Source organism: Emydura macquarii, unplaced genomic scaffold (assembly GCF_026122565.2).
Source record: "Emydura macquarii macquarii isolate MOO-44397 ecotype Brisbane River unplaced genomic scaffold, CSIRO-AGI_Emac_v2 contig_2422, whole genome shotgun sequence".
Taxonomy (NCBI): domain Eukaryota; kingdom Metazoa; phylum Chordata; order Testudines; family Chelidae; genus Emydura; species Emydura macquarii.
The window spans coordinates 44,101,634-44,124,384 of NW_027132559.1; the positions used below are offsets into that span (position 1 = coordinate 44,101,634).

The 22,751-nt window shown below is 41.2% G+C and overlaps 1 protein-coding gene across 1 annotated transcript; it reads right to left on the reverse strand.

Annotated features, from left to right (window-relative positions):
* Positions 1-5,432: 5,432 nt before the first annotated feature.
* LOC137162256 (patched domain-containing protein 3) lies at positions 5,433-19,773 on the reverse strand. The gene is made up of 4 exons (XM_067561860.1): positions 18,862-19,773; positions 17,568-17,689; positions 9,065-9,210; positions 5,433-8,449 (listed from the first exon to the last, which is right to left on the reverse strand). The coding sequence occupies exons 1-4, from the start codon at positions 19,771-19,773 to the stop codon at positions 6,591-6,593; spliced, it is 3,039 nt and encodes a 1,012-aa protein (XP_067417961.1). The 3' UTR covers positions 5,433-6,590.
* Between the last annotated feature and the right edge of the window lie 2,978 nt (positions 19,774-22,751).

The following is a 22,751-nucleotide window of genomic DNA, read 5'->3' on the forward strand; positions in this document are numbered from 1 at the left end:
TTTCTTAGGTCAGGACCCCTTTTCCACTCCAATGGCTGGTTACTTTGTCCTTTCAGCTCCAGTGAATCAATGGGCAGAGAGGGGAGGGGGAGAGGGTTCCTTAGGGTGTTTGTCCCTCCTTTTTATGGTTTCAGTTCCCTCTTGAAAAGTATTTCCAGCTTGGGTACCAGGAGACAAAAAGGGGAGGGATGTTTCCTGCTGCTTTTTTCTCACATGCTTGAACTTCCTTTTTTCCCTTCCTGCTTGATGACTCTGTTTACTGCTTAAATGCCAATTAAGCAGAGCACACATTCTATTTTTTAAGATAGACCTGTTTTCCAACTTCTGTTTGGGACATGTGTTAATAGCAATTTACAGTGGAAACTTGTAACACATACAAAGTTGCCACACATATTTTATCAGGACAATACTAATCAGCAAATTATGAGGTTTCAAATGATACCTTACAAGGCATACTTTGTACAAAGATTATAACAATAATGTATAGGGCATTAATACGGGTACATTCTGTCACATACCTGGCGACCCTGCTTAGTGCGGGAAAAGCTGTAAAAAGAAGATTCTGTCACAATACCAACCTAATTTGAGTGTAGGAGAGGCTAAAACTGAGATTTTCAGAGGAACCTGAGGAAATTAAGAGCTCTCTCTGACCAGAGAAATCTGGGGCACTGTGTGTCCTTCCACCGTAGGCATTCTTTGCCAATCACTTTGGCAACCTTAATAAAGTTAGTAGCAACATTCTATGGGTCAGACCTTACAAAATTCATTAGGAACCCCTCAAGTACATTTTAGGATCCTGGGTTACTATAGCTGCATTAATCTTGGCTGGACAGGGTGTGTTGGATACCCAGTACAATTTGAGTTGCTTGACCACTGGCCTACAGGCCTAGCATAGCTTCAGTTGCTTGTTTGGCTAGTCTGACCCCTGTAGCATGACATCTTCCAGTCGGCAGAGATGAACAGGACTACTGAGTAACCTTGCAGATGTCTCAGTTTCAGCATACCACAGCACATAACAAGACAAAATGCACAACATGTATGCTTGCAGCCGCACATAGATAATGGTGATGGGAACAAGTTATCCTTGAATTCTGGGGGTAGACTGTTTCATTGCCAAGGGGCATATATTTTACACCACCTCTAGTATCACCATATGTTGTTTCGATGACCCCAATTATTGTGGTGAGAATGGAATGTAGTTAAGAGTGAAAACCCAATGTACGTAATTAGTATATATGATAATGAGTAAAGAGGTAATTAGGTGAAAGTTGTTTATGGAAGGATATAAGAAGTCACTACTTAGACAAAGGGGCATACTCCATCAACACCTGACTCCGCGGGAGGTGCTGCCGGTTGGACCAGAGGCCACCGATTCCGTGGCGGGACCCCTGAAGAAAGCCGTTCCTGTATACAGCCTTCTGAGTGACTGCTTAGCTCTCCAGGCCTAGTGAGTATGAGATATTGTAGTTAATTTTAGGTTTTGTATTCAACTAGTATATCTATAGAAAACCTTGCAATTAAACCTTATTGATCTGCAAATTGGGTGTACCGTGTGTCACTGGTATTCACACTGATCACTAAGTGTCCAGTATCAACAGGGTGTGGGTTTAGAATCCCTTTGCTTAGGGCAGTTGTCCTTCAGGTGGTCAGTGGAGTTTCATATGAAACACTTTCTTGGACCATTCTCCTGTGAATGTGATTACCAGGTGCGAATTGGTTCTGGAGAGGTAAGTGCCTGGGCTCCCAACTGTCTTTCCTTTTCCCATAGGTAAAATGGGTGTCCCCCCCCCCCCCCCTTACACTAGGCTTTTGCCCTTTTCTTTGTGGTTTGAGCTCACTGGATGCTCTGGCCTGTAAATAGGAATCAGCCAGAACTGCTGTTTCCTGTACATAACACAGGGATTATCCTAAATGGCTTCTCTAATCTCCTCAGAGCATGTGCTGAGGAAATGTTCTTTTAGAAAGAGGTCAAATAACTGATCATAGTTCTCAGCACCTTTCCCCTTTTTTCATCAAATGACACATCTTAGATACATATTCCCTATGATTCATTTTATAACTTTTTTTTTAATCTTATCTATACTTAGGAGTGTCATGGAGTCACAGGGTCTGGTCTATGCCCCAGCCTGTAACTAGTCTATTGGGGGTCCTGCAGTGTCCCAGGCCCCAAGGACTCTCACAGTTCTGCAGCGGCAGGCCTGGGGCCTCCAAGATTCTGAGATTGTCTTTGGTACTAGGAAATCCTGTCTCTCTCCAAGGTTCCCTGCAGTGAATCCAACCAAGCCAGACTCCTGCAGGAGGCTTGTACTGCATCCCTTCAGGGAGCAATGCAGTGTATCCACAGAGACACAGGCTACCTTTTCAAAACAAGATAACCATTTATTAGTCTCCTGGCATACAGGGTCTGAAAGTCCTCAGGTTAGCAAAGTGAGGCAAAAATTAGGCCATAGTCTATCCTGGCCAATCAGGTGCCATGATGAGTCAGCCAAGCTGTGATGGATTCCATCCATGTCTCTCTCTCTCCCTATTAAGTACATTTCCACTGGTGCGAAATCACCCAGCTTCCTCCAGAAGCCAACACTTATTCACCACCTCACATCTTCCAGTCCTTCATTCTCAACCTGGCGTTTCTGCTCAGCTTCCCTGCTGGGAGTTTTGATGCATTAGTCACTGGAGCTTGCCTGTCTCTCTGAACTCCTTAATGATCTGGGTAATTCTCAACCGGTTCCTTAAGAATGCTTCATTTCACCTAGATAGGAGATGACACACACACACCTATGTCTCTTAGTCTTCCCTCAGAGCAAACTTAATCCTCCCCCCCCCCACTGGGTAGTCATGCAACATATAGGAGAAACTGAAACACACATATGGTTCATAAAAGTATTATAAAAAATTCCCACTTTGTCACAAGGGGTAATATGAACCTTTGCAATAAAGCCTTTTTAAATTCAGCATATTTCAAAGTTTGTTCAATTTCCATTTTATTAATACATTTAATGCTTTACCTGAGAACTTTGCAATCAGCATGGGGACTTTCTTATTTTCGTGGCTTTTATATAACTCAGTCTTTCAAAAGTAGTAAGGTACTTCTTGATACAATCTGGTTCTTTGTATGCAGGGCATAGCTTGTCCCAACTGGACATTGTGTGGGGAGAGGGAAAGCCTGGGAGCTGTGGGATCTGTCCATGGTTTTCCCACCAGTTCAGATTATGCTGCCTTCCCTTCTCTTCTTCTTGGGTTTCCTTCTCTTTTAGTTCCAGGGTTGGCTTATGTATTGCTGCTTGCTCTCCGGCTCTCATTTCAGCTTCCCACTTCAGTTGCTCACATGCTGCTATCACAGCTTCTCATTCTTTATCTTTCTGTTCAGCCTCCAATCTGATTATTTTTAATTTCAGACATGTTTTGCTGTTACTTATTTTATACTTCCTTTTGTTTTATTTCCTCATCCTAACTAATAAACAGAAAACAACAAACTGTAACCTTTTCTGACTGTTCCCAGCCGTCTCACACTGGATTACTTAAAATTCTAGTTTACCAGTGCTTGAAGTGTGAACTTCAGTCAGTCAGCAAACTGTGTGTAAATCCTGTCACCTGTGTCACTGGGATGCTTTGCCCAGGGCCCCCAGAATCACAAGCCACTGTGTTACCTCTCTCTCTCAGTTAGGGAGAGTTTTGATGGAACTTAAGAGTGTGCGTCGGCTCCCTGCCACACCAGCCTTGTCTGTCTCTTCAACAAACTCCGCGAGACTCTGCCAGTTTAGATCTTGTCTTTTAGGCAATATCCAGTGAACCCCAGTTTCTGAATGTCTCTCTGCAGTGTCCAGTCCATCTCACTGGACATTTGTCACCACATTTCTTTTTCTTATATCATGGTGTTCAGCCAAAGACACTTTTTGTTGTAATTATAGCTGCTGTTTCTACTTTCTTTGAGTTGATTTGGAAACACATCAAGGTGACAGTAGTGTCTTGAGTGACTGGAACGAAGTAGTTGCTATTTCAGCACACTAGAGGGAGTGCAGGAAGTTGTTAACCATGCTCAGTAGCTGTTTTGAAGCTAGTGTGGAACATTTCATTAAGCACAGACATTCCTGCATGTATGCATATACCCCTTTTGTTTACAGCTGGAAGCTCCTGGGCAATCAGCAATGGGTTCTGTCAAGATTACAAAAACAGTCAGCCAGTTTGAGCACCCGTCAGATCCATCCCAGTTGTGCAGGGAGAAGGTAGAGCTGCTAGTGGTAACCTAGACTGAATCTGTGGTTTGGATCTCAATACAGTTTCCTGTAATTTTACAGGTTAATTGGTCATTATTGGTCTATAGCATTATATGTCAAGATATCTGTAAAGTCCTTAGTCCCAAGAAGGAAAATAAGAATTTTTTATTATAGCAATGGATTATGGTTAAAGGGATAGGGACATTGGCTACTTGCCTAAAAGGCTGCTGCCCCAGTCAGGTTCAGCCCAGCCCTGCAGGGAGAAGATAAAGCAGCCAGGGGTAACCTAGACTGAATCCGTCGGTTGGATTGCAATACAGTTTCCTGTAATTTTTCAGAAATCATTGGGCTTGAGACTGGGAAAACATGATAAAGGAGGAATCACAGCCTCTAGGCCAAATGTCTTCAGGAGGTGTATTACATGAGTGGTTCTCAACCAGGGGTATGTGTACCCCTGGGGGGTACTAAGAAGTCTTTCAGGGGGTATATCACCTCATCTAGATATATACCTAATTTTACAACAGGCTACATAAAATGCACTAGTGAAGTCAGTACAAACTAAAAGTTCATACAGACAATGATTTGTTTATGCTGCTCTATATACTATACACTGAAATGTAAGTACAGTATTTATATTCCAGTGGATTTATTTTATAATTATATGGCAAAAATTAGAAAGTAAGCAATTTTTCAGTAATAGTGTGCTGTGACACTTTTGTACTATTAAATAGGAAAATAACAAATTAGTGATTTGTGATGTTAGTCTAGATAGGATGGTGTTAGACTAGGTGGGGTACATTGTAACTGCTGTGCAGTAATGGTTTATCTTTGGAGTGTTATTCACAAACAGGAATTTGGAACTATTAATTGTGTATGTACATAACTGTCTTATGGTAAGATTGGTACTAGATTCCTAAGAAGAGAAAGAAAGTGAATTCTATTATAATTTCCACTTTTAATATGGTATTTAGAAGGTTCCCACAGAAAATTCAGCTGTAGTCTCTTGCAAGGATAGGAATTGATGGTCTATGCAAATACTTCAAGTCAAAAAGAGGAACTCTGTAGCATAGAATTGGTACAAAAATTGACTTACCTCACAGAAATTATTAAGTTTACTGCTTACGAAGAGACAATACACATCTGGTTAGCTGAGGACTCATTCTTTACATCAATACAACAGCATTCAGATAGTTTACAGTAAAACTAAGAAAAGGTTTATTAATAAAGAACATAGATTTAAGTGTTACTCAACAAGAGATGTGGTTACAACAAAATAAAACACACTTTCTAGTGTCTAAAATTTAATTTTATCAAGTAACAATCTTTGTGTAAGCAGTTTTCTCACTTACATGAAGTTACCAGCATAAATAGCCCCCCAGGCCAGAGGATTCAACATTCTCAGAATAAGAGGGTGCTCTTCCCTTTGTTCCCTAAGTGATGGATAACTAGAATATCTTTTTGTTCCCCTTATATTTTCCAAAGTCCATTGTCTCGGTTTCAAGAGCCAGGAAGACTTCCTGCAAACTCTGTCCCCCCAGAGTGGTCACTAAGCTGTTTCCTCCACTGCTTGTTAGCTTGATTGTTTTGTTTCCCTAATACATAAATGTACTCTTATTGGCCTCTGCCTGGAACAAATTATTAACATTTATCCATAGCTTCTCAAATATCGCAAGAACAGCAAATCCTCTTAAAGACCAGGGGCCTTTCAGGAGACCTCCAGCCAAATACCCAGGTGTGGAGACTCTCAGGTATATGCGGAGGAAGTAAATACCATCAGGATGATGGTTATAACATCAGAGCTACCATCCCACTTCCAATCTCCTCTTCATTATTCCATAACACCACTTGTGATGGCTCAAAGGGACGGAAGTGGGCTGCCAGTCTGTCACTGCCACCCGGGAACACCATCTCCATAAAACTCACCTGAAGGCAATCTGCCCTTTCTGGAGGAAAGATCTTCCTCTTTGTTCCCATCAAAACTAGATGTTTAGCTGGACTCTACTGAAACACACTTTAATTTTAACTCTATTTTAACAAAGTTTTTTTGTTTGGCAATCTTCTAATATTGTGATATCATTTTATTTGGCTCACCTATTTTCTGTTATGATCTACAGATGAACAGTTTGTGCATGGCAAATTGGGTTATAAATCTACAGAGCATGTGCGTGCTCTACACTAACTGTCCATGTGGACCCTGCTATAGTGCACTAAAAGTTCCCTAATGGGCGTCGAAATACTTCCATTAAGTGTTGAACCTGAATTGTACAAAACTGTGACATTTTCATACAACAATAATTTAAGGCCGCAGATTAATGTTTTGAAACCTTCAACATGTTCTTTTTGGCTGATATGTTGTATTTTAAATTGTAAGAAAATTTATGGGCAATCTGGATTTATTTTTCCTTCATCATGAAGCTGTTTGATTTTTTTTCTGTAAGCCATTACTGCATTGTTCTGATACAGGCAGGAACTGCTATCATGATTTTGTGAAATTGGAATGCTACCATTAGCTACCTGTCTGGAGCGGAAGTAGCCACTGTTTGGCTTTTCCATTTCAATGTCATTAGGTAGTCTAACAACATTGCCTGGTAGGAAATTGGCGCCTTCATTATAAGTCCGGTTTTCATAACATCCAACATTACTTGGATTTTGTGTGTTAATAAAAGAGCTTTTTTCTCCTATCGTTTTTATATTTCCTGTTTTGTTTAATGACCTGCCACAAATTCCAAAAAATGTTAAAAATACTGGAATAAAAACAAGACCGTGAACAGCTCCAAATAAGATAACAAGAAACATAATTTTAAAAAATGTCCTGAAGATGTAAGCTTGCGCTGCAGACAACACAATTACCCCTAATATAGTGGAGATAGCACCTTGTAACACAGGATAACCCAAAAGATACAAGGCATCAACTCCCCTCTCATTCACAGTTGACTTTTCACTTGAAACAAATGCATAGGATATATGAGCAGAAAAATCTACTGAAAACCCAATGCAAATGACAAGGTTGATCATAGATATGGAATCAAGATTGACATCCCAGTATGTCATGAAACCTGCAACGCCAACAATAACAGAAGCAATAGCAAAAGTTACCCACAAGGAACAGAGAGGATGGGGAATAAGCAGCAAGGAAACACACAACATAACTCCAGTAGCAATTCCGATATTCTGAATGGTGTTCTGCACTATTACAATATACTGATCATAATATATAAATGCCGGGTGATATACTATTAATGGAATCTTACAGTCCATGGCTAGGCCTCTTAATTGGTTTAAAAGATTTTTCTCATCAACTGCAGTAGTGACATTCACTGTTTGAATGAAGAAACGTGAAGCTGCTATTTCCTTATAACGAATATCAATGTCCCATTCAAACTCTGGAAATAATTTAAATAGTACAGAAAAATTACCCATGAAAAAAGCCTTATTATTTATATTCAGGGAAAGGATTTTAGCAACATTCTCATACACTCTCAGCCATGACTCTGAGAGACTCTCATCTACATAGGAGTTATTTTCTAAAGACTCCATACAGTTCTCAATGTCATTACGAATGGATGGATCCCAATAAAGTACATTTTCAGTGACAGTGACCATAATCCTGGGACCGTACTCTGAGAAATATTCATCTTCCCAGTCATAGTATTGAATAACATAAGAATCGTCACTAGCCAGATTTCGCAGGTCTATACCTTCCTTTATCTGAGTACACCCATAAATACTACTAGCCAGGAACCCTCCATACAGAAGCACCACAACTACTTTGGTCCAGATATTTGTAAGGAAGGGACCATAATATTTCCTAAAGAATTTGTTCATTGGATGTTCACCTTCTCTCTCAGATGATTTATCAGTAGATCCTCCTACACAACACATGTTGTACAAGCAGGAGCGACTAGGCTGAACAACGTCCTTCACTTTTCTGCATATTAACCAGTGTCTGTTGCCTTCTTCCCTTTTACCATTTAAAGCAAGAACAGCTCCAAGGAATGTGATGTTATATAAATAGCAGAAGACAAAAGCAGTTCCTGTGTAGAGGCAAAAGGACTTCACAGACTGAAAGGGAGTCATGATCCCTATGTAGAAGGCTAAGACATCAGTGAGAGTGGTGATTGTGATAGACACTGCTGCTTCTGCATAAGTTTTAGCTATCCGCTTTTCAACTTTATTTTTAGGGTTAGTCTGTTGCCAGCAGGAGATCATAATGAACATGTCATCAACACCAACCCCTACAAGAGGAAAAAGGTTAGCAGCTTATTGTACATATCACCACCATCACTTTCTAATGAAAAACAGCAAAAATGCAAAACAAGTAAATGAAGCCAGTAAACGCAATGAAGCAAGCTGCGCAATGAGCACTGTGCTGACACTAAGTGAAGTTATGGACCCACAGAAAATAAACACCGCCCACTAGTCCCTATATATGACCTAATGTATTAGCTTTCCCCATGGACTATGCCTTTAGGTGAGATTTCTCTCTCTCTCCTATCACATTTCTCTGAAAGAGGAACATGGCTGTGGCAATGAGGTAGATCCCTCATTCATGCTCTGGAAAATATAGAATTGCTTTCAGGAGCTCGGATCCACTTCCATCCTCACATTGAGCTGAATGGCCCTCTGATACTTTACTTTCCTCTATGAACACAGACAACTGAGCCCTTATTTTGCACATTCTGCACTGCTGAATACCAGCATGGATAAACACCTTGAAAATGACTAACATACTTAGAGGTCTTAACTTTTAATTGTGGTGAGCCCTGATTCATGCCATGTAAAAATGGTCTCCTGCCAGAAACATTTCGCATTTCCAGTTTTTCATCAAGCCCATTTTCTCCCCCACTTACCCAGTATAAGAAATGGTGCATTTGCTACAGTCACAACAAATGGTACCCCACACAACAGCAACAGTCCGAAGCTGCTCAGCACAGCTAACCCAGAAGACAGCACTCCAAATGATGCAACCCACACTATATTTCGTACACAGTCAAACCTGGAAAATTGTGTGAAAAACATCTTATTTAGATTTCGCATACTATATATATATACACACAATAGCATGCAAAATCCTTATAATATATAAATTATATTCATCATGTTTTGTCAAAGCATCTTTGAAAGCATGATTTTCATTAATACTTTACTGACAGCATCAGGAACAAACATTTTAAAATCACACTCTGGGCCAAATCAATCATTCAGATTAACCTGTGCAACCACAGTGACTCTGTGTCATTGCATGAGTTTACATGACAGCAGAATTGTTGTATCTTTCTCCTCCCCCATCATATAACAATGGGTAAAAGGTCAAAGTATTAGGATGCCATCTAGTGGGAAACAGAGTTGTGAAACTCTGCCCTGATTACGTAAACTTCAACTAGATCCTCTTCTTTCAGTTTTCTTTGCCTCCTTGCCTGACAAGTGTGGAGTCTTTTCTTCTGCTCTCTCCCTCCTTCTGCCTCTCTCTCACTTTCTTGCAAAGACACTAAGGAAAAAAGAGAAGATAAGAAAAAGGAAAGGAAATGAACAGAGGCAAGAAACCTGAGGGCTCTATTTTAGTCTGAGGGAAAGAGTAAAAGGCAGAGCTCTGAGCTTTTTGTGGGGAGGGAAAGGCTCCACTGGGTCAGCCATTCAGCTGGACATTATGACTCTCACTCTGAGGTGGATGCCAGGATGTCTTGTCTTTGCCTCTCCTATAAGCAACAAGTGGGCTCCTCTGATGGGAGTACGACTGGCTGTAGCATGCTGCCTGTCTGCCAGACCAATATTAGCACATGGCTCAGCCTGCAGCCCTGCGTCCCAGCTTACACAGCTCTGCAATAGCTTCTCTACCTTCCACAGAGGCCAAGAGTCTCCCAGCTGGTCCCGGTGCTGGTGAGTCCAAATCTGATTAACATTATCAGTAGGTAATAGTTTTTCTTTTGGCCCCATGTTTTGGAAAAGGAAACTACACAGTTTACATTGGGAATGTATATCTTAGTTTGGTGTGAAATAAATGGTTTTAGTGAATCTTAGTCCTTCAAAAATGAAAACACACAGGGCTTGATCTGTCAAGGTCCTAAGGACTATCAATCTCCGCTGAAGTCAACGGGAATAAAGAGGACTCCATCTCTAATTATAGAATCCCTTTATACCATACTCAACAAGGCAGTATCTAAGAATCTTGCAAAAGATAATCACAACCTCACAGAATCAAACGATTTAGTAGATGCTATAAAAATTTCCTGACGATCTTTATTCAAGATTAGTGTGTGGCTATATGAAGTGTTTCTTTAAATCCGTAGCAGAAAACTAGGCATGAAAGGGCCAGGGAAAGTTGTAGACTGAAACTCTCTACAGTGGAGGGGAGAGGGACAGAGTGGCTTTAGTGATAATATTATTTCCTTATTCTAATAAAGCTTTTCTGCTCTTAGGAGACAGTATCTCTTTCTGTCATTCTTTGTCATATAACATGGTGTCAGTTGACTAATTCAAGACATAAATAAGAGGAAAAGAAAATACCAAAGTTCCTGCTCCCCACAAGTCTTGGTAAGCACATGGAATGGCCTGAGTGGAAGGAACACGTCACAAGATTCTGATCCATAATTAAATTTACCACAGGGAACAGCAATGCAAAGGAAATTCATTAGGAGTGAAACTGTAAATATTTATAAATGAATTAAATATTGGCTATTTGACAGGTTGCAAATGGGGACTCATCATCAAGCAGGTGTGTGTCTAGCGGAGTCCCACTACAAACAGCTCTTGGCCCTGTGTTATTTATCATTTTTATCAATGACCTGGAAGCAAACAAAATCATCACTGATAAAGTTTACAGATGACATAAAGATTGGGGAAACGGTAAATAATGAAGAGGACAGGGCATTGATACAGAGAGATCTAGGTCTTTGGGTAAGATGGGTGCAAACAAATATTTTTTCATTAAGGCCAAAAGTTAAGTTAAAACTAAAAGTAAAGTTACAGACTAGGAACAAAGTCTATCCTTTGGCTATCCTTGCAGGATGGGGGACTCTATTCTGGAAAGCAGTGACTCTGAAAAAGACTCAGGGGTAATGGTGGGTAATCAGCTGAACATGAGTTTCTAGTGCAACGTTTTGGCCAATAATGCTGGTACACTCCTTGGATGTATAAACAGGAATATTGAGTAGAAGTAGGGAGGTTATATTACATCTATATTTGGCACTGGTGCTGATTGCTGCTGGAGTACTCTGTCCAGTTCTGGTGTCCACAATTCAAGAAGGATGTTGATAAACTGGAGTTCAGAGAACATCCACAAGAACGATTAAAGGATTGGAAAACATGCCTTAGAGGGACAGACTCAAGGAGCTCAATCTGTTTAGCTTTATAAAGAGAAAGTTAAGGGGTGATCTGATCAATCTATACAAACCCAGGGAACAACAGTGTGATAATGGGCTCTTTCTACTAGCAGACAAAGGTATAACAAGATCCAATGGCTGTAAGTTGAAGCTAGACAAATTCACACTGGAAATAAGGCACACACTTTTAACAGTGAGGGTAATTAACCACTGGAACAACATACCAAGGGCTGTGGTGGATTCTCCATCACTGTCAATTTTTAAACCAAGATTGGATGTTTTCTAAATGAAATGCTCTAGTTCAAACAGGAATTCATTCAGGGAAGTCATATGGATTGTGTTACGCAAAAGATCAGACTAGACAATCACAATGGTCTCTTCTAGTCTTATAATCAATCTATGATTTAGCTTCACTGAGGAAAGAGTTAAGAAAAATTATAACATAATTCTTAACAAGACTGATTAGCATTCATTTCCAAAAAGGAATAGATTTTATACAATTGGGCATCCTCTTTCCAGGGAGAAAGCATGGAAACCTTCATAAGGGTCCTATAGGAATAAGCAGAGAAACATGACTCTGGTGTCACTAAGGAAGAACACAGAAGAGATCATCCAGCAGTTTGGATTTTAGACCAGGAACTTACTCAATTAATGTCTGACTTATCTCTAGAACAAGTACTGTGCGTGTCATGAAACTTGAAGGTAGTGAAAATACAAGTAATTCAGCTAGAGATGGTGGAAGTGCAAAAAATAGCAAAGGTGTAATTCCCAGAAGAAAAAAATAAAGCACCATTTAAAAATGCCTCTAAAAAAGCAATGAATTATCTGGCTTGAACTGTAGCAGGTGTGGCATGGGAGAACACTGGACAGATGAGGGCTGCCCACACAGTAAAAGCATATGTAGAAAAAGTAATAAGGACATGGGAACATGTCTATGGAAGCGAAGTTAGGGAAATATCTCAAGCTAGGGTGAGCGCCTATTTTCTGGGATCTCTGTTCAAAGACAGCATTCATACACAAAGGCTGGAATCTCAAGATTTAAAATATTATTGTTATATTTAAAATTGATTCAGGAGCAGAAGCAACCTTGATTTGTAAACAGACTTTTAACAAGATGAACCTTAAGCTGAAGTTGGACCAGCAGAAGGTAGGGTGTTCAATAGACCAGGATGATAAACAAGTTGGTATATCAGTTCAAAGTTTGTACTAACTACAAAAGCAAGGAGCATGTGTTTGATCAGTTTGTTATTAGTGGATTTACCCCAAGTAACCTCATGGACCAAACCATAATCCATGGAGATGGTTCTCACAAAATGCTAGAATATCAGTGTGGTGGCCTAGCATAGACCAGGACTTAAAACACAAGGTGGAACCATGTAAGTCTTATAGAAAAACACCACTAGCTCTTTTCACCGAGACCCTACATGGTTGAGACTGTTCAAGGTACTCATTCAGAAGTAACGGGAATCCTTATCTGGGTTCAAACCCAGATGAGCTGTTGTGTGACTGTAGTAACAATGGTACTGACACCACAGCCTTAGTGCAGGGAGATAATCCTGTTGAAAGTGTCATAAACCTACTGAGTCTGAATTTATGCTTCTGGATATGATAATTCTAGTAAATCACCTGGAAACAACTCTCCTCCAGGTCAGACAATGACGAAATCTGGATGAGTAGTGAAGCTAGTGACTCTTCTGGATCTATAATTTCTTGTTAAATATTAATTTCTGTTAAAGATTGTTTACACAAAAAAAATGAGTATGTGCTGATGGCTGGCACATGAGAGGCTTTGTGTGCCATTTCTTTAAATTTTAGCAAGAAACCAAGCAGGATGGGTGTGACATGCTGTACTCCATGTACACCCTTATAGTGTGATTTTTGTATCATTCATATTCACCTTTATAGTGTAACTATATTTTCTAATGCAAAGTATGTCATGTAAGGTGTTTTTGGAATGCTCATGACATACTGAACCTTATTGTTATTGTAGTATGTTTCTTGCAATGTCACACATATACATATAAATATGAAACTCTGCTATGTAATATCCCCAAAGATATGTCTCATATGATTTGAATAGATCCAGGCAAACACCAAGCAAAGTGAGGTTTCACATCTTGCAAAGGCATGCATACAGGAACAATGGACTGGCCTGAGCACCTTTGAACACTTTGGCTCAAGTGGACGAAATCATGCCCATTGCTGGACATGGCTGATCACCTGACCTCAGGGGTTGGAGGAAACTTGTAAAAAGAGAGAGGCATCTTTGTCTCTGGGCTCTGCCTTGGAATCCATCTTTTAAGCAACATCAAGGACACTGACAACAGCCCACAGAGGGATAGGCCTGGCTGCAAGAGTCATCACAGTAAGCTTGTGGGTAAGAGAACATCAAGGACTGAAAGGCTACTGAAATACTAAGTTTAGGTTAGGATGCGTGTTACCTTTTAGTTAATTGTGATCTAATCTCTTGATTCATATTAATCCAATTTATGATCACTTAAAATCTTGCTATAGTCAGAAAACTTATTTGTTTGTTTTATCTAAAGCAGTGCATGTGGATTGAGTGTGTGTAGAGACTTCAATTAGAGTGACAGAGCTGGTGCATATACATTTCTTTGATAAATTGATGGACAAATGTAAATGAGCTTGCAGGCTGCAGCGTACAGCACTGAACCCTGTAAAATGGCATTTCCTGGGATTGCATCTGGGACCGGGGTGTTTGCTCGGAGTCAATCCCATGAGCGGCTGGCCAAAAGCTCTCCTTCACTGGGCCATGGACCGATTACTCGCAGGAGGCTGGGTGTGGGTTGACCCAGGAGTGGGTGGTTCACACAGCAAAACGGAGTAAGTCGGGGCCCAAGAGTGAGGGATTGCGGTAACACAGCTACACACCAATCCAGATTGCAGTGCGGGGAACGTCACAATGAGACAGGCAAAGTTCTGGGCAGAAAGTCAACAGTGAAGCAGAGAGAAAGTGAAAGAGAGAGAGAAAGGCAGTATACCTCTAGGGCTAATACTGTTTTCTTTATTCTAATAAAGTTCCTTCTTCGGTGTTAAAGTAAAGTGATTGTTTCCATGACTCTTTATCATTGTTATATGATATACTCAGGGAGTATATTTTATTCAGTAAGAAATAGTAAAACCTCTGAAATATTAAAGAATAATACTGATAAATGAGCTGCGTTTTGCAATGATTATATGTGAGGAATATAAATATGGACATGCACTCTTCCTTTTATATGCACAGAAAGGCTGATCACATGGTAGATTTCTGCAAGTTGTATCTCTTCAAAAAATCTTTCAAAAATCAAAAAGGCCAAGTTAAAAAATAAACTGTTCAGCCATTTGTATACATGATAAAATGCAAGAAAAATACCCAAGTTATCTATTTAACTGATGTAAATAAAGAAAAATCAATCAGAGCTAACATTTATTCCCGGATTGTTCATAGACCCACAGATGGGAGTTCTGAACTGGGGACAGAGACCAAATTAGTCCTAATTGTGTCATGTTTAATCTGATTATTTAAGAAACTAATTTAAAAAAGGGTTCATTTGTGTTTTTAAAGGCTGTCGGATAGCTATGAAATTAAAGAATTAAAAGTAGCTGAAGTTTGGTTAATAAAATATTTGCTTTATGGTTTGCGGCTAGTATGGAAAAGAACCCGACCAACAAGTAAAAGAAGGCTGTGAGAATGATGAGTTATAAATAGTGTGGGAAGGATGTATGATTCAAAGAGTAACTATAAAAAAAAAAGAGTAGCAATAATAATACAAAGAAAAAAGTATCTTAAAAGAAACCTTCCCACACTTCTGCTAATAAGCGAGGGAGGGTGAAGTTAACAAAGGAAGGCCGTAGGGGAAGGAAAATAATAAGAATAAACTGCTTCAAATTGCGTTTTTGCTAACACTAGCAAGTTAGCTGAAGGGTATAAAGAGAGGCAAGAATCTGAAGAATCTTTATCAGATCTGGTCCAATCAGAAGGAGAGGACTATTCTCTGGTTTGGTCCACCTATAAGTATAATTGATCAGATGCTTATGGATGTGTGTTACTGTATTGGATATAGTAAATTTCTTATTGTCTAGGCTTTTTAGATGTGTTTAAAGCAATTGTATACATACCATTTGGTCTTTGAATTTAATAAAGGAATTTATGGTTAAGTTAATGTCTGATGTTACTCTATTATAAATAATAATTCCAACAAAGGGATAGTTAGAAGACTAAATCTTTCCTAATTTAGCGTGGAGAACATATTTTCATGTATTTGGAACAGTTCATTTTCTAGTTTTTGTTTTACATGAAATGTTAAAGTGTATTTAATCCCCAAACGTTCACAAAAATATTCTAGAGGTTTCAAAAACAACAAACCACCAAGAGATTTTCCCATCCCTAAAACAAATGGAAACTGAAAATTCATCAAAAAAAGAAACTCAGAAAATGCACATATTCATATTACATCTTTTTTCCTTGAACATTTCATATGTATTTGTCTTTGTTTCAAAATGTTTTCTTCAAGACAAGGATAACATACTGAAATGTTGATCTTACATAAGACAAAACTACAGATAGATGTATAGGTGCAGGAGGGGAAGATTTTCACCTTGGAACCTGGCAGCCCCGTGACAACTGTTTCAAATCCATATTTTCAGATGCTCCTGCAATGTAGCAGGAGTAATTAGTTATATAGGAAATGGTCCCTGCACACCCTTGATGGAGAATAGGATCAACTGAAAGGAAGCCTATGAATGGCCCCCTTGCCCCTTATTTTTTGCCTTCACTCTTCTTGTCCTGTGTTGTGTCAGTGTGCAAACTTAGGGTACATAGAAAACATAGCCTAATCTACACACCTGTGCTTGCACACCTGCTGTAGTGGCCAAGATCCTCTGTACCCTGCACATGCTACTGCAGAATTGGTCACTTTATATCCTAAATTATTTCAGTAATAACATTTTGATTTAATGCATTTCCTTTTCTGACCCAGATTTGCAACAAGTTATGTTTATCTAGCTATCTAGCTGTCTATCTGGATATCTAAATACTGGCATGAGACGTAGTCAATAAGTACCATAAGTTAAAGTTGAAAAGAACTTTGAAGCAATATTCCTGAAAATCCTTACTCATGTGAGTAGTTCTTATTCAGGCAAGAGGTCTGACTTCACTAGAGCTACCCACATGAGTATGATCTGAAGGATCACCCACCATTTTTGTATCAATATTAACAGTCCACAGATGGCATATTTTAACTATTAGTAGTTGTTGCATTGGGGTAGCATCTAGAGACTCCAATCAAGAACCCACCTCGTTGTGGTAGGCAAGAGGGTCCTTGTCTCAAAGAACTAACTGTGAACTCTTCTTTTTCCAGTTGGCTTATTCTATTTAAATTGGTACTTGTTTGGGATTTGCAACTCTGAAATGTGGACTTAAACAGATGGCAAAAGCAATTTACAGAATTTGAAAAAACCCACAAAGAAATGTGTTTGATATATTTTAAAATTTAGCATTAGAGGGAACTCATGGTTGCTTGGCTAGTATAATCCTTTTTCTAATGTAGATACAGGTCTTCAGAAATATATAACTTACTAAAACATAAACCATCTGTACAACTCTAAAATCCCTTTCATGTATATTTTGATTCAAGTAAAAGGTAATTTCAATAAAATAGAAAATATATCAAGGATATTGAAGAGTAAGGCTATGGCTACACTGACGGCAGCAAAGTCGCCACTGTCAGATCAATTTCTCTAGATCGACTGAGCGGTCAGTGAAGACCCGCTCAGTCAATCCAGAAATCGACGTACTAAGACCACCTTCACAAGTGGCATAGCGCTGCGTAGATGGGAACGCGGTTCCCGTCGGCACAGTGCAGTGAAGACGGCGCACAGAAGAGGAGCAGAGAAGTCGATGGGAGTTACGCAAGCTTTTTGCGTAGCTTGCGTAACTCCCGTCGACTGCCGCCGAATCCCAGATGTAAGTGTAGACAGGGTCTAAGTAAAAAATGAAAGATAATTAATGTCATAGAAGAAAAGAGCTTACCTTATACAAGAAGTAATGGAAAAGGTTATAGTTAAAAAGTATGTAATGGAAAACAGGGGGATCACTTTCTTAATATTTCCTTCAAACTCCTGCTGTCTGGATATTGAGGTAAAGTAAGCCACCTGCCACAAAAAAACATACCAGGTTAAACAACATTTTTTCTCTCACCTTTTATCTTATGCTTATAATTAAAATATTATAGGAATAGAGTTCAGATTGTTATTTTAGGCACATTGATTTCAATATCTTAATTATGATTTTAACTGTAATTATCCACTGTAAGCCATTGCTAAAATCACAGATTAAGAACAGAAAGAAATTAGTACACAGTTAAGTATTAATTAAAAATAAGTATACAGCCCAAGAGAAGATAAATGACCCTAAGGAGAGTATTTGGTTGAAACATTCTGGGCCTACGCCTGCAATCTGTATTCAGGCAAAATTCCCATTGAAGTCATTGGTTGTTTCACCTTCTACCTTTACACTCTTCAAGAAAGAAAACAGCCTGTAAAATGTTCAATGTTTCTAATGATGCACAGACGGATATTGTTCTGGGTCCAGTGGAACATCCTTGAACATTATTGAAATCATGGACGTACTGAGGGGCACAAGGAACGCAGGATCAGGTTAGCAAATTTAGTTGTAGCTTCTTAGGCTAGGTCTTTTTTAGCTTCTTAGGGATAAAAAACATGCAGGAGGATCCGAGCCAGGTCGCCAGGGTCCCAGAGAGTTGGGGCTCCAGCCCCAGCCCAAACCTCTACACAGCAATTGTTCAGCCCCCGTTTTACAAACAAGGGTCAGGTTGTGTCAGCTCCGCTGCTCTAAAGGCCTCATCCTGCCTGCGAAGCACCCGCAGTTTCCTTAGCATCAGTGAGAACTGAAGCTGCTCAGCAGGTTGGAGGAGGAAGTCTCACCGGAGGGGATTGAGGGAAGAGGGGCCGCATCCCTCGTGCCCCAAGGGCCTCACGGTGCCAAGGGCCCCTATCCTACACTCCCTGAAGTTTTGGGAAATACTCCCTTCGGCTTCCGCGGGAGCGGCCTCTGGCCTTAAACTACCGATGCACTGGAGAGCGAAAGTACAAACCTAGCGAAGGGCCGGTGCAGCACAACCGGGCTCTGCCTTTGGCATTTCATTGCCGGGTCTCTCCTTCCAGGTTATTAACGGGCCGGGTTTGGGACCGGAGCCCGGCGCTCCAGCTCTCCCGCCCGCGACGCGGGGAGGCTCCAGCAGGAGGAGCCTGCTGCGGACAGCCAGGAGGGCTCGGTGCCCAGGGCGGGCCGCTCGGCACTGTACCTGGACGGCGGTGAGATTTAAAGCCTCCAGCTCCGCCGGGATGCGCTTGACGAAGTTTTCCAGCCACTGCGAACTCCTCTCCCGGTCCGCGGCTTCGTCTTCCCGGAGGTAATAAACCAGCCGCAGGGCTTTGGCTGCCTGCACCCGCCGGGCTCCGGGCGCTGTTTGGACGCCTCCTAAGAAGGTGGCCAGGGAAACGCTGCCCTGAGATACGGGGTAAGTGAGCCGCGGGAGGAGGGTCTCTATGCGGGCCGGGTCCCCCTGCACTGCAGCCAGGAGCGGGTTGGGGCTGCTGCAGGACCCGTTGCTCCGGACGCACAGATCCGGGTAGGAGAGCTGGGTGACGGGCTCCCCGCCGGGAACACTGAGGCCCTGCACCGCCCCGTCCAGCCGCAGGAGCTCCCCGAAGGCTCCCGCCGTCAGGATGTTGTCGCCCGAGGCGGAGACCGCGATGAGGGAGGCGAAGGCGCCCTCTGTGCTCAGCCTCTGGGCGGAGAAGCGCTCGGAGTCGCGGGTCGGGAAATGCTCCTGGACAAAGCGCCTCTCGCTCTTGGCGGGCCCCGCCAGCGGCGTGAACTGACCCTCGATGTCGTTGGCTTGTCGCTGCGGCAAGAAGAGGAAGCCGACGCCCAGGCCGCCCGAGAGCAGCAGCGGGAGCAGCAGGAAGGGCCACGGGTGGGCGCCAACCAGCTCCCCGAGCCGGCTGAAATTCCGGCCGAGAAACAGGGACAGGTTGTCGTGCTGGGGGACGGTCGGTTCGGTGCCCGGGCCTCGCTCCTGCTGCGGACCCATCTTCCCGCTGCCCTGACTCTGCTCCTGGCTCCCGGGCGGCTCCGCAGCCCCCCTCTTCCTGCCATGTCCGCTGAACCCCGCTCCTGGCTTCCCGGGCCCTCTGTTTGCTCCCTTCTCCATGCTCCTGGCCCAGGTGCCTGCCCCAGCGCTAACGGTCAGGTTAGGGGGGGGCAGCCCTACATCCCCCCCTGCCCACATCTCCTGCACCTTACTTGCTGCCTAAGGCCGCGGAGTGGGAGAGGAAAGACTTGGATCTCAGCCCTGTGGTTGCGTGGTTCTGTTCCTCTACACACCCACTGCCTGGGAGGAAAGTAAGAGTGAGGTTAAAGGCTGTGAAGGTGTCTCTATGGACTATTATACATAGTGCTGCTGCTTCCGGTTTTTTCCTGAACGTCAATTATCCTGGGTTGGGCTTGTGTCATAAGGAAGTTCTCAAAAGAACCATAAATAATTATTTACCCACAGTATCTGGTGACTACAGGCAATATACTTCCCCCTGATCCTCTTGCTGTTATCTATTAGACTGTTCCCACTAAACAGATAAAAAGAGAACTACTAAAAATAACATAGTACTGTTAAGGGGTTTGATCCATGATCTGCCAGAAATCTCATCTCATTTAAAATGAACAGTTTCCCTTTTGAGCACCTTCACTGACCTTAACTGTGTGGTGTCTTACAGAGACGAGAAAAATTCTTTCCAATGACTTTGGTCCCAAGCATTTAGGGCTTTGGGGTACTGAGAGCACCTTCTACCATATAACTAAGGCCAGGACCATAGCTAGCAAAGAAAAGGCTGTTAGGCTGCACTGCGGGGCAATACATTTAAATGCTGCTGAAAAGATCATTTTCATGGCTCATTGCTTTGTCCATGTCACCCTCTCCATGCATCTCTCTCTGGTTCCCCCTTTTCCATCACACTGAACATAAGCTACCTGTCTTCTCTTTCAGGACCATTCAGAGCCTGACTTATAGAATTTAAGGCCAGAAGGTACTGTCATGATCATTTAGTCTGACCGGCATGTGCAGGCCATAGAACCTTGCTCACCCACTCCTGTAATTACCATAACTTCTGGCTGAGTTACTAAAGTCCTCAATTCATGATTTAAAGACTTCAAGTTATAGAGAATCCACCATTTACACTACTTTAAACTGCAAGTGACCAGTGCCCCATGCTGCAGAGAAAAGCAAAAAAAACCTCCTAGGGTCTCTGCCAATCTGATCTGGGGGAAAATTCCTTCCCAGCCCCAAATATGATGGTCAGTTAGACTTTGTTTGGTTAGGCTAAGCAAACCAAGCTCTTTGAGTCTCTGGTCGTAAAATGGGTTTTCCATTCCTCTGATCATCCTAGTACCGCTTCTCTGCACTTGTTCCACTTTTAATTCATCTGTGTTAAACATGGGAGACCATTATTGCTCATAGTATTTCAGATGAGGTCACACCAATGCTTTGTATAATGGTACTAACACTTCCCTATCTCCACTGGAAATACCACGACTGATGCATCCTTGGATAACATTAGTCTTTTTCATAGCCACATCACACTGGCAGCTTCTAGTCATCCTGTTATCAACCAATACACCCAGGTCTGTCTCCTCCGCTGTCCCTTCCAATTGTCCCCCAACTTTTAGCAAAAATTCTTGTTATTCCCTAAGTGCATGACCTTACACTTTGCACTATTACATTTCATCCCATTTCTATTACTCCAGTTTTCAAGGACATCCAGATCTTTTATGATATTTTGGTCCTCCTCCATATTGGCAATACCTCCCAACTTTGTGTCATCCATAAATGTTATTAGCACAATCCCACTTTTTGTGCCAAGGTTGTTAATAAAAATGTTAAATAAGATAGGTCCCAAGACTGATCCCTGAGGAACTCTGCTAATAACCTCCCTCCATCCTGACAGTTGACCTTTCTGTATGACCTATTGTAGTCTCCCCATTAAACAGTTCCTTATCCACCTTTCAGTTCTCGTAATAATCTCCATCTTCTCCAATTTAACTATATTTTCCCATGTGGAACTTTATCAAATGCCTTAATGAAATCAGATAGATTAAATCTACTGTGTTTCCATTGTCTAAAAAATCAGTTATCTTCTCAAAGAAAGAGATCAGGTCAGTCTGGTGCAATCTACTTTTAGTAAAATTATGTTGTATTTTATCCCTATTACTGTTTACTTCTATGTACTTTCTCTTTCAAAATTTGTTCTAAGATTTTGAATAAAATTGAGGTTAAACTAACAAGCCTGTAGTTTCCCAGATCATGTTTTTTCCCTTTTAAAAAAATAGGTACTATATTAGCAATCCTCCAGTCATAGGGTATAATGCCCAAGTTTACAGATTTATTAAAAATCCTTGATATTGGGCTTGCAATTTCATGTGCCAGTTCCTATAATGTCTAGGATGGAAATTATCCAGTCCCCCTTATTTAGTCCTATTAAGCTGTTTGAGTTTGATTTCCGCCTTGGATGTGGTAGTTTCTACTTCCATATTCTCATTTCTACTAGCCACTCTGCCCCACCCCTAAACTCCCCATTACCCTTATTAAAAACTAAGGCAAAATATTTGTTTAGGTGTTGGGCCATGCCTAGATTATCTTTAATCTCCATGCCATCCTCAGTGTTTAGCAGTCCCATTCTTTCCTTGTTTTCTTTTTATGTATATGGATATAGAACCTTTTACTATGTGTTTTCATTTTCCTTGCAAGGTCCAACTCTGCTTGGCTTTTGGCAGTTCTCACTTTATACCTCTACTTTCTGACCTCTAAGAGGTAACTTTCCCATCTTTCATTCCTTGTGAGCTTTCTGCTTTCTCTTAATAACTTGTTTGAAATGCTTCCTCATCCATCTTGGTCTGCCACAATTTTTTTCTCCCTTGCTTGGAATGCAGGCTTCAGATAGTTTCTGCAACTTTGACTTACAGTAATTCCAAGTTTCCTCCACATTCAGATAATGGAATTCTTCAGTCCAGTCCACTTCCTTAACTAATTCCTTTAATTTTTTTAAAAGTTTGCCATTTTGAAATCAGGGACCTAGTTGCAGATCTATTTTTGTTTATATTTCCATTTAGTTTAAACTGAATTAGCTCATGATCACTTGA

Excerpts from the sequence above, each read along its gene's own strand:
- LOC137162256 (XM_067561860.1), bottom strand. The coding sequence starts at position 19,773 with ATGGAGAAGGGAGCAAACAGAGGGCCCGGGAAGCCAGGAGCGGGGTTC. Across the intron at positions 17,690-18,861 it reads TAAATCTCACCGCCGTCCAG|GTGGCTTACTTTACCTCAAT; the intron begins GTACAGTGCCGA and ends TTTTTGTGGCAG. Across the intron at positions 9,211-17,567 it reads TCCATTACTTCTTGTATAAG|GTTTGACTGTGTACGAAATA; the intron begins GTAAGCTCTTTT and ends ACAATTTTCCAG.